At 34.0% G+C, this 15,557-nt stretch overlaps 1 protein-coding gene across 1 annotated transcript; it reads right to left on the bottom strand.

The window, feature by feature from the left end:
* Nucleotides 1-10,768: 10,768 nt before the first annotated feature.
* Nucleotides 10,769-15,027, bottom strand: LOC127107627 (plastidic ATP/ADP-transporter). The gene is made up of 5 exons (XM_051044923.1): nucleotides 14,100-15,027; nucleotides 12,777-13,031; nucleotides 12,547-12,690; nucleotides 12,087-12,434; nucleotides 10,769-11,367 (listed from the first exon to the last, which is right to left on the bottom strand). The coding sequence occupies exons 1-5, from the start codon at nucleotides 14,868-14,870 to the stop codon at nucleotides 11,026-11,028; spliced, it is 1,860 nt and encodes a 619-aa protein (XP_050900880.1). The 5' UTR covers nucleotides 14,871-15,027; the 3' UTR covers nucleotides 10,769-11,025.
* Nucleotides 15,028-15,557: the final 530 nt, after the last annotated feature.

Below are 15,557 nucleotides of genomic sequence, written 5' to 3'. Positions count from 1 at the left end.
ATATATATATATATATATATATATATATATATATAAAATTTAAATGGACAATAATTTTTGCGCTACCTTTTTAAAAATTATATTTATTGATTTAGAAAACACAACTATTATATATAAATTTTTGAACTTACAGTAGAATATTTATTGCATTTGGGTGCTAACAAATAAAAGTGTCAAATACAAATTATATAAAAATAGGTTGATTGTTCGAACACGTTTTCTAATGTTTGACAACTTTACTTAAAATGAATTTGAAAACTATTTGTAACAGTAAAACTTCGTGTCCTCAATCCTAACATTGGGAAAACTCCAGTCAAGTTTACACATGTATGTGTCTCTCTTATCGAACCATACACCAAAATATATGTTGGCCTAAATGTCGATCTCCTCTCATATAGTTCAGTCAAAACTTCATATGTGCTTATTTCTTCATAGATACTTCGGTCCGCTGAAATAAAACCCTTAGCACATCCCTCTGCCATTTGAAAATAAAATTGAGAAAACTCAAAAAACTAATAGATTGTTTGATGAAGTTGTCTTGAATGTTTGCAATATCGTGTTGAGTCAACTACCTATGCACTATGTCAAAGGAGATAGACTGCCAATAACCATCTCAGAAGAAGAATACCAAGTAGGATTGGAAGCATGCAAGTACACTTTACACTAAAGGATCATTTGGCCCATAGGATCAAGCTCACTCACTGTTGTGGGATTGCACAACAAGTTCACGACTTTGTGGAAATGCATAGCCAAGTGGGGAATTACATCCCTAAGAAAGGGCTATTGTGAGTTCTCTTTTTCAAACCAGAAGATGCTCTAAGGGTGCGCTCTATCACGACCTGGAATTTGGATCCATGGGTGCTGAAGTTATTTCCTTGGACAAGGGATTTCATTCCTTCAAACACCAATTAATCTACAACCAATGTATAGATTTGAATACATGGTCTCCCCACAAGAATACTGGAGACCAAAAATTCTATTTGACTTTTCTAGTAGCATAGGTAGTCCCTTATGTATTGATTCTTCGTCTAATAAGTTGTCTTTTGATATGGATTTTGGTCACTATGTTAGAGTGATGGTTTATATTGATTTAGCAAAAGACTTCAGTTACAAAATTTTAGTTGAACAAGTTGGTTTTTCATTCTATATTGAAATAGAGTATGAGAGACTTCTAGATTAGTGTAGTTACTACAATTGCATTAGGCATAATTTGGACAACTATAGGAGGAAAATGGACTACAAAGACCTAGGCAAACACAAGGTTTCCATGGTCGATTTGGGAAAAGGGCCCATAATTTCCAATAAAAATGATAAGTTTGGCAATGAGAAGTATGACATTCCTGATAATCCAAGACATTTGAACACTAATCAGATTGACTTAAACAAGAGTAAAACATAACCTATTGGAAAAACTAGTGAGGTGAGTAAAACACCAATTATACAACTTCTCCCAGCCCATCATGCCTCTGAACTGTTCATGGAGGAGACAATACCTAGGACCAGTCTTGATAATCTTAATAATCATCTAAACATAGTAAATAATAGTAAAGAAAAAGCTAACACCAGCTCTGGCCATTCCACCTCTAAAGAATGAGAGTTTGTTGATGCCATCCAACACAATACCCCTGAAGTACATAAATCACAAAAAGGAGATGATGATTTCCTCAAGGACTCTTAGGCTAGCATGTCATAAAAAAATGGATGGTGATTACACTTTTGACAACGATGATGATGGATTTGATCCCGAATCTCTTAAATTCCAATTAGCTCGATCCAAATCATAAAAGAAGAAGCTTAGACAAAAAAATACAAAACAAAAATATTTTACCTCACCGGAGCCCAATCCGGTTCTTCCAAACATACTTAATGAAGTTCATTTTTTGGAATGCATGTGGCTTGGACAATGGCTTAACCAAATTGATCCTCAAAAATTTCCTCAAAACTCATAAACTTGATCTTTGTTTCTTGGTAGAGCCTTGGATGAATCTTCAGTTTTCCATCCTAAGTTTATTGACTCCTTAAACCTTCAATTTTTTCCATAAATTTCATTTTGAATAACCTTCAAAATCTTTGGTGTGTTTGTTACAAACACATTAAACCCCAAATACTAGCCATAACTTATCGAATTGTTGCGTTCACTATCAACCAATGCCTAGTTAACACCTACATTATTGTTTATGCTTTCACTTGTTACCAAATCAGAAGAAAGCTTTGGTCTCACCTATCCGCTCTTTAAAATATTCACTCCCTCCCTTGGCGCATCTTATGAGGCTTCAATTCCATCATAGGTGCTCATGATAATATAGGAAGCCGCATTTCTCCTAGGAAGCCCATTAGTGACTTTCAAAGTTAGGTCAACCAAAACTCCCTTATTGATATGCCTTTAAAATGTTCTTTTTACACCTAGTCAAATGGGAGAGCTTGTAGGCCCTTGTGGAAAGAAAGCTTGATATAGTTTCTATAACCAAGGTTGGATTAATGCTTCTAACTCATTCATCGTCACAACTCTTCCAATGTTAAGATTTGACCATTTTCCTCTTCTTGTGGAAGCCAGGTTCAATTCTATAGATTTCAAGTCTAATTTTAGAATTCCTGAGGACTATGCATGGACAATGTAAAGCCTTCATTAATGACATATGGACTCAACTTATGGTGGGGTTCCCTATGTATATTCTTTCTCAAAAACTTCATATCCTCAAAAATCAACTTTAGACTTGGAACAAAAATGTTTTTGGTAACATTCACAACCTTGTGCAAACCTCTATCAACAACCTCTCAATTATTCGGGATCAAATTTAGATGATTGGCATGTCTGATTCTCTAAAGGATCAAAAGGTAATAACTCAAGTTGAGCTTGAGAAAGCTCTAGCTAAAGAATGAGTTTTTTTGATGGAAAAGACTATATGCTTAATTGGCACAAAGATGGAGACAGAAACACTGTTTGTCATACCCCAAATTTACCCCTTATTCAATAAATCGATACATACATCATGGCATTTGCATCATCTGCATATCATAGCATGCATATTATCTTGCATAATGCCTAAAATGTCGACCAGAATAAATTTTCGGATCTACAGACATATCAGTTGAATTGTTTCTCAAGTGTACGTAAATTTAGTGGGCAAAAAACTTCCAGATCAAGCTTGCAGACGTCAGTTTTATTAATGTATGGTTCGTGTAGTTTACCCTAGTGTGCTCGTTTTAATTTTTTAAATCTTTTTATGGTCGCATTTTGATCAGCCTAAGCCTTTTCAACCGAGTTTTTTTACTTCAAAATTTAATCAAAACCTGTATGTTTTCCAGAAGTTTGTTTCGCGCTGATCATTTTGGTGCATTCAGTTTAACTTTTCGAGTATTTTTGCGCTTATATTTTATTTATTTTGAGTCCTTTTACTTTTTCATTTTTATCAAATTGTTTAGAAAAAATAAATAGAAATCTTAGTGTTTTTATTCTGATTTTATTTCGATTTTTTTAAAATGTTTCATTTTATTTAAGTTAACTAGTTTTAATTCATTAGGTCTCTAAAATAGAATTAAGGGTAGTATTGACTTTTAAAAAAAATAGAAACCCTAGCATATCCATGTATATACTTAGTAGTTATTGAATATTGAGACATTGGATCCACAAAAACAAACTTCCATGTGACACCAACTGTGATTTGGATTTTCAAAGATTTCACAAAAAAAATTGAATGATAGAAAGATAATTTTTCAGCAAATGACTCCCTCATGTGCCAGCTATCAAACCAAAAAAATATGGTGGTCTCATTTTGGATAGACCATCAACGTTAACTTTTTGGCTCAGACTTAGGTTGTCTTTATTCTTTCAAAAGGAGACATTTTCATTTTAAAAAAAAAAAGAAGAAGAAACAGATCTTCCTCTAACCATCTCACTTGCGATTCCTTTTCCATAAACTCTTCATCTGTCGCCCCTGTTACCTCTGGCCTCCACCTTAAATCGTCGAAAACCCACCACAAAACTCTGCCACCTCAACTCGCCCTCTCCTCCCTCACACACCCTCTTCTTCCTTCCACCAACTAGAGTTGTCAAAATGGGATACCCGGTCCTAAACGGGCCGGCCCTGGTGGACCTCGGGCTTTTTAGGACTGGACCAAAAAAGACATATTGTAATATGGACTTGAAAATCACTACCCGAGCCCGACGCTAGATGGGCTTCAGGCTACCCGACCCTAAACGAATTTTTTTTCAAGAAAATTAAAATAAAAACCTCGTAATATTTATTATAAATGAAATTAAAAATTATATTATTTTAAACACAATATATTTTTAAATACTATATTATCTTTTATAAATACTATAATGTGTTTTTAAATACAACACATTTCTAAATTGTGTAAAATAATACTCAAATATTTAACATAGGAGAAACTAATAGAATACTAAAAAAAGGATGTTTATTATATTAATGTATAAAACTTAAAAGAGAAAGATTGAGTATAATAGAGATAAAATTTAATAAGGTGAGAAAAATCATTGTTTTATTTTGGAGTAAGATAATATGAGTATTAATATAATTTTAAAAAAAAATTATAGCTATGCGGGTCTAATGGGCTACCCACGGTCCATACGGGCTAACCCTAATGGGTAGTGGGCTTTTTAGGGCCGGACTAAAAAAGCCCTGAAAAATATGGGCTCTAATTTTAAGGTCTAAACCCTATGATTTTTCGGGCCTGGCGGGCTAGCCCATTTTGACAACAACCGTGACACTCACATAAGCTTCCGTTATCACCAAACCACCGACGAACGCAACAAAACCCACCACCACCAAGTTACTTCTTCAACTAAACATCAACCACTGACTCACCGTGAGTAACCCTAAACTGTCGTTGTTTACACGATTTCACCACCTTAACACTCAGTTTCGACTACCCCCACCGTGTGGCTCCAACTCAACAGAAACCACCACTATACAAATCCAACTTAATTTTGTTAATGTTCACTATATAAACAATAACTAAGTTCAGCATCAACAATATAACTCGCTTCCGTCGTTTCTGTTCACTGTACGAACAACAACAACATTTCAGCAGCTTGACACAAGAAACATTGCTCACACCATCAAGCAGCAACACGACAACGGTTGTGTTTCAGTTGATTTCTTTTCGTCTCTTCATTGGTGTTTCATTTTTATGTTGTTTTAACTTCGATTTCATTTGAGTTCGGGAATCTCTGTTGATGGCAGTTGTGATTTCTTAGTTTTGTTTCGGTTTGTTTATTTTTTGTTTATTTCTTAGTTTTGTTATTTTATTTTGTTGTAATATCTTGTAACATTGCTTAAAAATAATGAAAATATATATTATGTGATTCCTACTGTTTTACTCTTGATTGCATTGCTCAAGTTGAATATTTTTAATCTATGGATTCGACATTTTCATGTCGTTATGCTGCTGAATTATAGTTTCGATATATTTATGTAAAATTTTGTTGTGTTTATGACCCATTTTGTTACTTTTGTGTGTGACATTCGCTTGTAGTCGTTACGTACAAATAAGCTTTGAGTACATTATGTTAGTGTTGTATGCACTTTAGTTGATTTTGTGGAGTTTTGATTTTTACACGCGTCTGATGGTTAGCATAGCGACAATCCGCACTTGTGTTCCCACCAATTCGCGATTCAATTTGCAATTTGTACTTTATTTTATTTTATTTTCTTGTTGCCTCTCGTTTCGACTTGTGATGACCGCTTACGCGTTAGAAACTTGATATTCTGATTTGTGATATGAACAACGATCCAACGTCGTTACATTTAGGTCAAATTAGATTTCTTTTGGTAGCCTTGCACGTTTTCGCGTACGCGGTTTTGATTCGCGTCTTTGCGTCAGAATTTTAATCCTTACATGTTTTATTTTTTGCTTTACTTCTTTCAACTACATTACATTGATTGTGTGATGTAAATATGCCACTTGTGTTATTATCGTTTGCATCTTTGGTTTTGCTTTGTATTGATTATATTTTTTATTGATTATCCTTATTATCATCCTCATTCGTAAAAACGTATCACATTCCCCCGGGTTGTATTGTTTGTCTATTTTTATCGCTTTCCTTTTGACTACTTTGTTATCTTAGGTAGCTTCTAACTAAAGATTAAAATTAATCACTTTTCAAAAAGAACAAAAAATAAACGCTCGATCCAACGTCTTGTAATTTTCTCGAATCAAACCATTGCAAACCATTATTTTCAAATCATTTCCACTATTCCAACGTCTCAAACATTTCACCTTTAAACATTTTCAAACTTTCAAACCATTTTGTCTAATCGCTTTAACAAACGATAATCAAATGCTTGATCCAACTTCAAGCCATCTTTCCATTAAAAATAAAAAACACTTATTCTTATTAAACACTTTTCAATAAATATGTAAAAGGAACGGGGTGGATGCCATGAGCTCTAGAGGCTAGGATACGAGTTGGATACCTCACTCATCCAAGTTCTCGCCATCACTCAAAACTTTCAAGGCAACTTTTGCAAATCTTTTCTCAATCAAAACCTTGAAACATTTAAAAATATCAAATTCTTTTGAAAATAAGATGGAAAAGGAACATGGTAGATACCACGAGCTCTAAAGGCTAGGATTCGATATGGATATCTCGCCCATCCAAGCTTTCGTCATCACTAAAAACACATCTAACACATCAAACATCTTTTTCTCACCGCTGTGCGATCTTTCAAACCCTTTTTAAACGAAATGTATTTTGTCTCGAGATGATGCAAAAACAATCTTTCATCCACTTGAACGTGTGAGTAAGCTAGCGACGTTGCCCACGAATGTTGATTGTAAATCCATTCGGTCATGATGCAAATGTTCCTTTCTCCACTTATTTTGGATAGCAAGCAATGTTTTTCCGTAGATTGACACAAAATTGATTTCACTAAAATCAACCAACAGAGAAACATTTCCTATCCAGAACTAATAGCCTTGAGTTCTCCATCGCACCGGGACATACATATGAGCGAGATTTAAAGTCTCGCCAGGCACCCTAATAAAAAATAAAGCATGCGCATAAAAAATAAAAAATGCGCACAACTAACCAAATGGTTCTTGTTTAATACAACGGACGTGAGGGTGCTAATACATTCCCCTTGCATAATCGACTCTCAAAACCTAATTTGGTTGCGACGACCATATCATTATTGTTATTTTAGGGATTTTATCAATATTTTTATTTTCCTTCTTTAGGAATAAATAAAGTTCAATGGTGACTTTGTTAGTCCATTCTGCGAGTGTGCTATTGCGCTTCGAGAGGTCGTATTATTTTTTTCGAGGTACGACACTACTTATTTCCATAGAATTTACAACATTAAAAGTGAAAAAAAAAGTATTATCATTAGCTTGAAGGATGGAGATAATGTCATCACAAATCCAAGTGAAATGGAAATTTAAAGATAACAAACTTCGCACAAAAATTTCTTTGTCGAAATTGTTATCCCCGGCAACGGCGTCAAAAACTTAATGACAAAACTAACAAGTGAACTAGTATGTATCGAATTAATAAAATAAGATTCGTTTCCACGAAGATTGTAATTTAAAAAAGTAATTATGTGCGAGTAAAATTAATGCAATGGGGGGTTTTGATTGATCTAGTTCTAAAACAAGAACGAGAATTGAAAAGATGAAATTCAAGATGCGAAAAGCGATGAGGTATTTTTGTTAAAATCCCCATCTTCTATTCTATTTACGAAATGCACATTAATAGACATACAGAGACGTAAGAGTTACACGAAAAATTAACCCTACCACTACACCCAATCCCTTCGTGTGCAGCTCACTAGTCGAAGCGTTAATTCCTCGGTCTCTCTGGCCAATAGAAACATCAGACTAGAGACTAGAGCGCATTAACCCATAAGCCACAATTCCTAATTAGAATATCCTAGTTAATTAGAGAACCAAACAATTATCCTATTTCTAATAAGTAACCATATGGTCAATATGTCACTACTTACCTAGATCAAATTGCATGTTGTAAAATAAAATATGCAATGAACACAAGCGATAATTGAATAATAACAAAAATGTCAAACAATAGCATTAACATCATCTACTCATATGTTCCAATAGAATAAAAAAGTTTCATCGTACAAAAAGATCTAACCTAGGGAAAATTAGCTACTCATCGATAAATTGACAAATACCATGGATGAAGAAGTATTCATCATCAAAATCTATGGAAGAATTTATTTGTAATTACTCAAATGTGCTCCAAAATCTCTCCTTGAATGATCCTAGTTGTCACTTTCTCTCTCTCTGATTCGGGACCCTTGAAAAAGTCGTCAAAAGATGCTTTAAATAGAAAAAAGTATGTCAGCTTAAAAATCTCCATCACGTCCGCAACAATCATTATTACACTGCGATGCAAGCATCATCACACCATGATGGGATGCATCGCATGAACGAGAATTCTAGTGGCAAAATCATAAGTTTTGCTTTCTTTTTCTTCACAAATTTCACCAAGTGTCTATTTCTTCCTTCTTTTGGATTTTTGTTTCTTCCTTCACACTTTGGATTTGTTTTTTTGGTCACTATTCTTCATAATTCATCTAAATATTCTCATAAAAATCATGTAATAACGATTGTCGTCAATAACAAAAGATCCACTTCAGGCTATTTCTACATGTCGACTGGTGGTGCAGCTTCTTGGCGCAATGCTAAGTAAACTCCCATTGCTTCATCCATCATGGCATCTGAATTTATAGCATGTTTTGAAGCATCTAACCATAGGATTTGTTTGAAGAACCTTGTCATTAGGTTGTGAACTATGGAAGGAATTAAAAGACCACTTAAGTTATATTGTGACAATAAATGAGTCGTCATATATTCCAACAAAATAGGAGTTCGACCAAGTCAAAACATATTGACATCAAGTTCCTAGTTATTAAGTCAAGGGAATAAAGTGGACAGATTTCCATAGAATACTTAGGGACAAACTCCATGATAGAAGATTCTCTTACAAAAGATCTTCCATCCAAGGTCTTTCATGAACACACTTCTCACATGGGTGTTTTACGGTTTGAAGAATCTTTAGTTTAGTGGAAGTTAGTCATTTATGAATTTTGTGCTATATGTTTGATATTATGTATGCATACTCTGGTTTTGGATATATTTCGGTTTATATAGTCTGATATTCGATTGTCTATACTTTGTACAATAATGTTATTGAATGACCTCACTAAAGTATAATAGGTACAATTGAAAATCGACATGTACATGTCATATTCTTATGATTTTCATGCTACACATTTCATGATGAATCTATGTCATTTAGTTATGTCACTATTAGTAATCATTGATGGATTTAGTTATGATTTATATAACGAAAATCATTATGGTTTTATTTACTGGCATAACTAATGGACGAGATTATTTGGATATGTTTGAGGTACATAATGGTAAATTTTGAGCTCATAAAGTCTAACACGTGTGTAAAGTTACATACGTGGCTAGTTGGAGATTGTTAGAATTTTGAGTCACAAATGTAACATTTAATGTATTAGGGCCATTATTTAATTAGTCAAAATTATAATGGTCTGATTAATATTAACTATATGGCTAATGACATATATGTCATGAAATGCAATTGTGTAGATACCATAAGTCAATATCTTAATTTGATGAGGGGGGAAAGTAGAATATTGAAAACTGAGTAGTAACCCTAAGGGAGTTACTTATATGGATTATGGTCCTTATTTGTAGATTAACGATCAATACGGTGTATTATATTTTCTCTTTTCATCCCCATCAAAAAAGAATCAAGAAACCCTAAGTCACTCTACAAATCGGAATATCACATACCTACAAATCTTTAGTGATTTCAATGGCAAACTCAGATATGTTTCCGCTTTCATTCTCATCTTGTATTTGGGTATGGTTTCATAGGATATGAGTTCATAGGATATAGACTCATAAGGATTCTTGTTCTTGATTTATATATGAGTAGAGATATATAATATAAATAGCATACCTAACAGATTGTTCTTCCCGTTCTTAGGGATGAAAAGCCACTCTTAGAAAATCTGAAATTGTCTTTCTAAAATTCGGAAGTATACTTTCGTATGCACCTATACCAAATTCATTCATAAGTGAGTCACACCCTCATTTTACTAAAAAAATGTGGAATTGAATTTCTGGACTAAAATTTAAAAATGCACTTCCAGAATAAATATTTATGTTTGTCTTGCTGTGTATTTTTTTTCCTTCACATGATATTTGTTTGTCTTACTTTTATTTGATTATTGCACACCTTTTGCTTGAATGTACTAATATTTTATGTATTCACTTTACTTCTTAAAGTAAAAGAGATAAACACGAGATCATTTTTGTACACATTCGTTTGTATAATTAATCTCTCCCGAATTATACTGAGAAAAATGAAAACCCAAAAAAATGAAAAATTCCCAACCCCCATTTAACTCTCTTTCATTATTTCAATAAAGTCTTTGTTTGAATGATATACATATTCTCCAATGCAACAACATTTTGATTTATTGCTAATAAAACCAATTTGAAATTCTATGAGAATAGTTATGCAAGCTATTTGTTGCAAGAATATTGATCCAGACTTCGAATTCTAATTCAATAGACCTTGTGATGAAAAAGCTTCTTTAATATTTCCACTATCAAAGAAAAAATTAAGGCAAACTTAAAATAGGTTATGACAAATTATCTGAAGAATCTAAACATAAAAAGTATGTTGAAAATGACTTGTAAACAATTTCATAAACTTATGAGACTTCTACATTATAAGAGATAAGAAAAGAACAAGCTCCTTTTATTTGAAAACAAATGTGAAATGTGAGAGTAAGAAATAAATAGAACCCATCTTACATTAAAAGAGTCAAAAAATTATGAGACTTGGAAGATAAAAAACAAGTAGCAAGCTTATTCTATATGCTTAGTAAAAACTAAAATAAACCTAAAACAAATAGTTTTCATCACCTAACATTGCTCTCAAAACAGTTTCTTTCTGTAAACCAATTCTCCTTAGAAAGAACCGTGCATCTGTTCTTAATTGTTGCGAGGAGTCGAGGCTTCGGATGGACTATTTGATGAGTCACTGGTGAGGGAACCGTTGCCACCATCGTTCTCAGAGACCACTGGTATCTTCACAGCGGCTGCTCTTTCCATCTCTTTCTCGAGTTCTTCCTCTTTACGCAATGCAGTAAACTGTGTATCCAATGACTTGGCTGCTCCTAACCAGGCAAGAACAATCACTAGAAGCACACCTCCCAGGTATGGAGTTGAATTGGCGAGTGATCCGAAAGTTAGGATCATGAATTGTTGGATAAGGGCGCCTCCGGATTTTCCCAATGGGTTGCAAACAACATCAATAGCTGCTTTGCCTTTGACCTGCACCAAAGGAATGCAAAGTATGTTTCAATGAACTCTTAATGATAGCATATACATAAGCACTTATATAAGTATGTTTTGTTTTGTTATGTTCTTCTACCAAACACTACCCAAATATATGTGCATGTTTGACGGCGAGTTTGGCAAAACCACGGTAGTACCGTAATTTTGTTGAAATTCCAAAATGAAAGTTTTAACAAAATCACATTGGCACATCATAGCCTGTTAAAAAAACGCCAAACCAAACCGAACTGAAGTTAAAATAACCGAACCGTTATGTTTGGTTATTGAACCAAACCATATTGCACAAACAATTCTAGAACCGAGCCAAATGACCAAAAAAACAAACCGAAACTGAAAAAGAAAAATGCTAAACACAAGTTTAAAAAATTGTATTAAAAAAATTTGAAAAAAGGTATAAGGGTTTGTTTTTTTAAGAAATGGTTCGATTCGGACAAACTGTCTTCTAATGGTTTGGTACCGTTCAGAATTCTGAACCGGTATACCAAACCAATAATTTTGGTTCGGTTCGGTCTAGGTAAATTTAAACGGTTCAGTTCAGTTCATGACGTTTTTCTATAGGCAAGTTCAGCTCGGTTTTCTGACTGAACTGTACCATGAACAGCCAGCCCTAAACCCTAATCATGATTCTGTTAAACTTGGTGTCAGCTCAAATATGCAATAAGTAAGTATGACAGTAGTAATAAAGAAATCCAAACCTTGGTATCCTCATCCAAGGGAATGTAAGCCATTTCTTTGCAGGGATCGAACAAGCTGTACTTAGCACTCTTGCTAAAGATGTTTTGCAAGGCACCGACATAAACAGCTGCTAGCAGTGGAGTCATTCCAAGTGATGCAAGACCGGGTGCAATTGGACCTCCAAACAATATGAGAGAGAAGAAACCGACTCCGGTTAGAAGCAAGACGGTAGGTGTGATCTTGGCAGCAACTCCCCAACCATATTTGTCAAATATATATTGACTTAGAAGCATCATTATGAACGTGGCAATTCCAGTTGCAGTCGAGAAGTCACCCATGAAAGAAGAGTACTCGTTGGGGCTAGGAAACTGCAGTTTGCAAAGATTTGTGTGAAAAAACAGAAGAAAAAGCCCCGCAGAGAATGGCATAGCGAGTCTTAAGACCAAAACTAAGAACAAGATTAACTTTTTGGTATATTACCTGAGCTTTGAGCTTAGACTTCCATGTAACCTCGACAAGATTGATACTGATTCCGTAAGCAACCACTAAAGTGGCAAGATCTCTGATGTATCTTGAAGACACCAAGAATTTCAAGCTCTCCATTGTTCCCATTTTGGGCTTCTTCTGTAAAAGCGAATAGCAATGTAAAATGTTAGTTAATAGGTTTCAGAAGGTTTATTTTATATAAGATTGCAGAAAATAGCTGGTACCTTCTTCTTCACGCTACGTTCTGGAAGAGGGACGAAATTATTCGTCCACCAGTACAGGCCACAGATTGCAAATCCCATGAGCACAACTATGCTCATCATTCCCTTTAGAGAGATGGCCCAACCATCAACACCGGGACCTAAATTCTTCCTCATATTAGAAAAGTACTTCACAGTACGACCAGAGAAAATAAGAGCTACATTGGCACCAAGTCCAAACAGTGGGTAGAATCGTTTTGCTTCGTCAATGGTAGTTATCTACGCAAAACAACAAGGGTATTAGGTTTACCAAGAACAAACTCATGAAAATAATATCCATTATTTGCTTAATGTTTATAACGATTCAATAATGGATTTATTTTATCATGCTGATTGAACAAGGAAGATGAAAATTGGAAAGCATAAAATGGATTCCACCTTCAGACTATAATTATAATCATCAAAGAGTTGATGCATAGTATTGTTATAAAACAAGCATCTAATAGCCAGCAGTAGTGCTTTACTAGCATCACAGGGACTTCACAACTGTCAATTTTGAAAGTTTTGAGCCTGGAATCAAGATTATTATATCTATCGTGACTGAAAGCAATGAAGCACTAGCAAAGACACCTTATATTGGACTTTACACCAACGCATATAATGACTCAAAGCAATGAAGCACTGGCAAAGACATACATTGGACTTGACACCAACGCGTATAATGACTCAAAGCTATGAAGCACTGGCAAATACACATACATTGGACTTGACACCAACGTGTATAATGACTCAAAGCAATGAAGCACTGGCAAAGACACTGACATTCAACTTGACACCAATGTGTATAATGACTCAAATCAATGAAGCACTGGCAAAGACACTGACATTGAACTTGACACCAACGTGTATAATGACTCAAAGCAATGAAGCACTGGCAAAGACACCGACATTGGACTTGACACCAACGGGTATAATGACTCAAAGCAATGAACACCGACACGTATAATGACTCAAAGTTATGAAGAACTATAACTGGAAAAGACAGACATTGGACTCAACACGAACGCGTAAGCACCAATAACAATTTGAGAAAATGGAGGCGATTGAATATAACCCCACACGTGCAAGTTTCGTACGAGTATCGGACACTTGATGCATCTTCAACCTGAAGTATCAGGGCTACATAGCTACAATGATTTATATGTTGTACACAAAGTAAAGAAATAATGACTATATTATGCTAGTAAAATAACAACAGCAGCAGGAGCAACAACAACAACAACCAAACCTTATACCAAAAGCACATGATCAAATCAAAAATAAATTAATGAAATAAAAAAAAAATACCTGATTAGCAAAACCCCAAAAGAGCACAGAAACAACCACACTCCCCCACAATTCAGCCATGACATAGAACAAACAGAAACTCCAAATTCTGATAATTGCAAGAGGACCAAGAAACCTAGGACCAAGAACACTAAGAAGCTTGTCTGCAAAAGCCTCAGGGTGAATATAGTTGCTAAGAGGATACAAAACAAAACCAAAAGCCCCAAAGAAAGCAATAAAAGGGAGAATCACAGTGTAAAAAAGTGCCTGTTTTGACAAAACATTAGACAACTTTGTATACAACAACATAAACCCAATAGCCATAGGAAGATTCACCCATGTTTTCAAAAACGGTATAATCTCAGCACTACTCCCCTTTGCAGTAACAACCAAAACATCCTTAGTATCCCTCAAAATCGTATAATTAAAAAGGATGCAAAAGAACATCAACCCTAAAGGTAAAATCTTTTTCATTGTATCAACCTCAATCCCCAAAATTTTAGGTTTTTTCTCAACCTCAGCCTCCCCAAAAACTGGTTGTTGTCCATCAGAAGCAGCAGCCGCCTCTGCTTTACAGATGAACAAATTCCTCTCGTTTTGACCAAAACCATTAACTTTTGGTGAAAACGAATTGAGTTTTGAAAACCCATTTGAACTGAGAGAAGAACCAACAAGGGTTTGGGGTTTAAGTGATAAAAATCTATGCTTTAAGCCATTGGGTTGAACCAAAGCCCTTGTTTTAGGGTTTGCAGGGAGGGAGAGAAGCCCTCTGGTTTGAAGAACAGCCACCATGTCTCTCCTCTCTTAGAAATTCCTTCAAGAAAAACCAATGAATTCGAATGGAGAATTTATCAAGAAGAGAACATGAAAGAGAGGAAGAATTTGAGATAGAAAGATAAGGTGGTGGCTCAAGAATGAAACTTTGAAATATCTATTGCTTTTATATTCTTGGAGAAGGAATCAAAATCTCCAAGGGTTTATTGAAGAACACAAAAAATAATTAAAATAATTTTTTTTTATAACTTTTTTAAGAAAAAGTAATTAAATTATTTTATTATGTGGGCATTTCGAACATTGAATTTAAACATGCATTCAACAATAAGAAAAGGTTAAAGCAATCTATTTGCTGTAAAAACAATGTAACAATGAATTTAGCATATGTTTCTATTAGTTATATATTGGAAAGTCAAATTTATCAACTTAATTAATAAATTATTATTTATGAAAATATTTTAAAAATAAATAAATATATTATAAATTTTTTATTAACTTTTTCCAATAAAAATTCTATAAAAATAATATATAAATCAGCTTTATTTTAGACGACAAAACTAATACTCTTAAAAATTATATTTAAATATAATTCTGAAAAACACATTATTTACCATTTTTTATGAGATAAAATATCATCTAATATATAAATTTGAAGTGTATAGTTATGTTATTTAACTATGAATACTTATTTAGATCTTTTAAAAA

The sequence above is a fragment of the Lathyrus oleraceus genome, chromosome 7 (assembly GCF_024323335.1).
Source record: "Lathyrus oleraceus cultivar Zhongwan6 chromosome 7, CAAS_Psat_ZW6_1.0, whole genome shotgun sequence".
In the NCBI taxonomy this organism is placed as follows: Eukaryota; Viridiplantae; Streptophyta; class Magnoliopsida; order Fabales; family Fabaceae; genus Lathyrus; species Lathyrus oleraceus.
This window is presented reverse-complemented; position numbering and strand designations above follow the sequence as displayed.

What these genes read in the sequence shown, in the direction of transcription:
- LOC127107627 (XM_051044923.1), bottom strand. Translation starts at nt 14,870, where the DNA reads ATGGTGGCTGTTCTTCAAACCAGAGGGCTTCTCTCCCTCCCTGCAAAC. An exon ending in TTTGGGGTTTTGCTAATCAG is followed by an intron (nt 13,032 to 14,099) that starts GTATTTTTTTTT and finishes TGTTTTGCGTAG; the next exon opens with ATAACTACCATTGACGAAGC. An exon ending in AACGTAGCGTGAAGAAGAAG is followed by an intron (nt 12,691 to 12,776) that starts GTACCAGCTATT and finishes TCGCTTTTACAG; the next exon opens with AAGAAGCCCAAAATGGGAAC.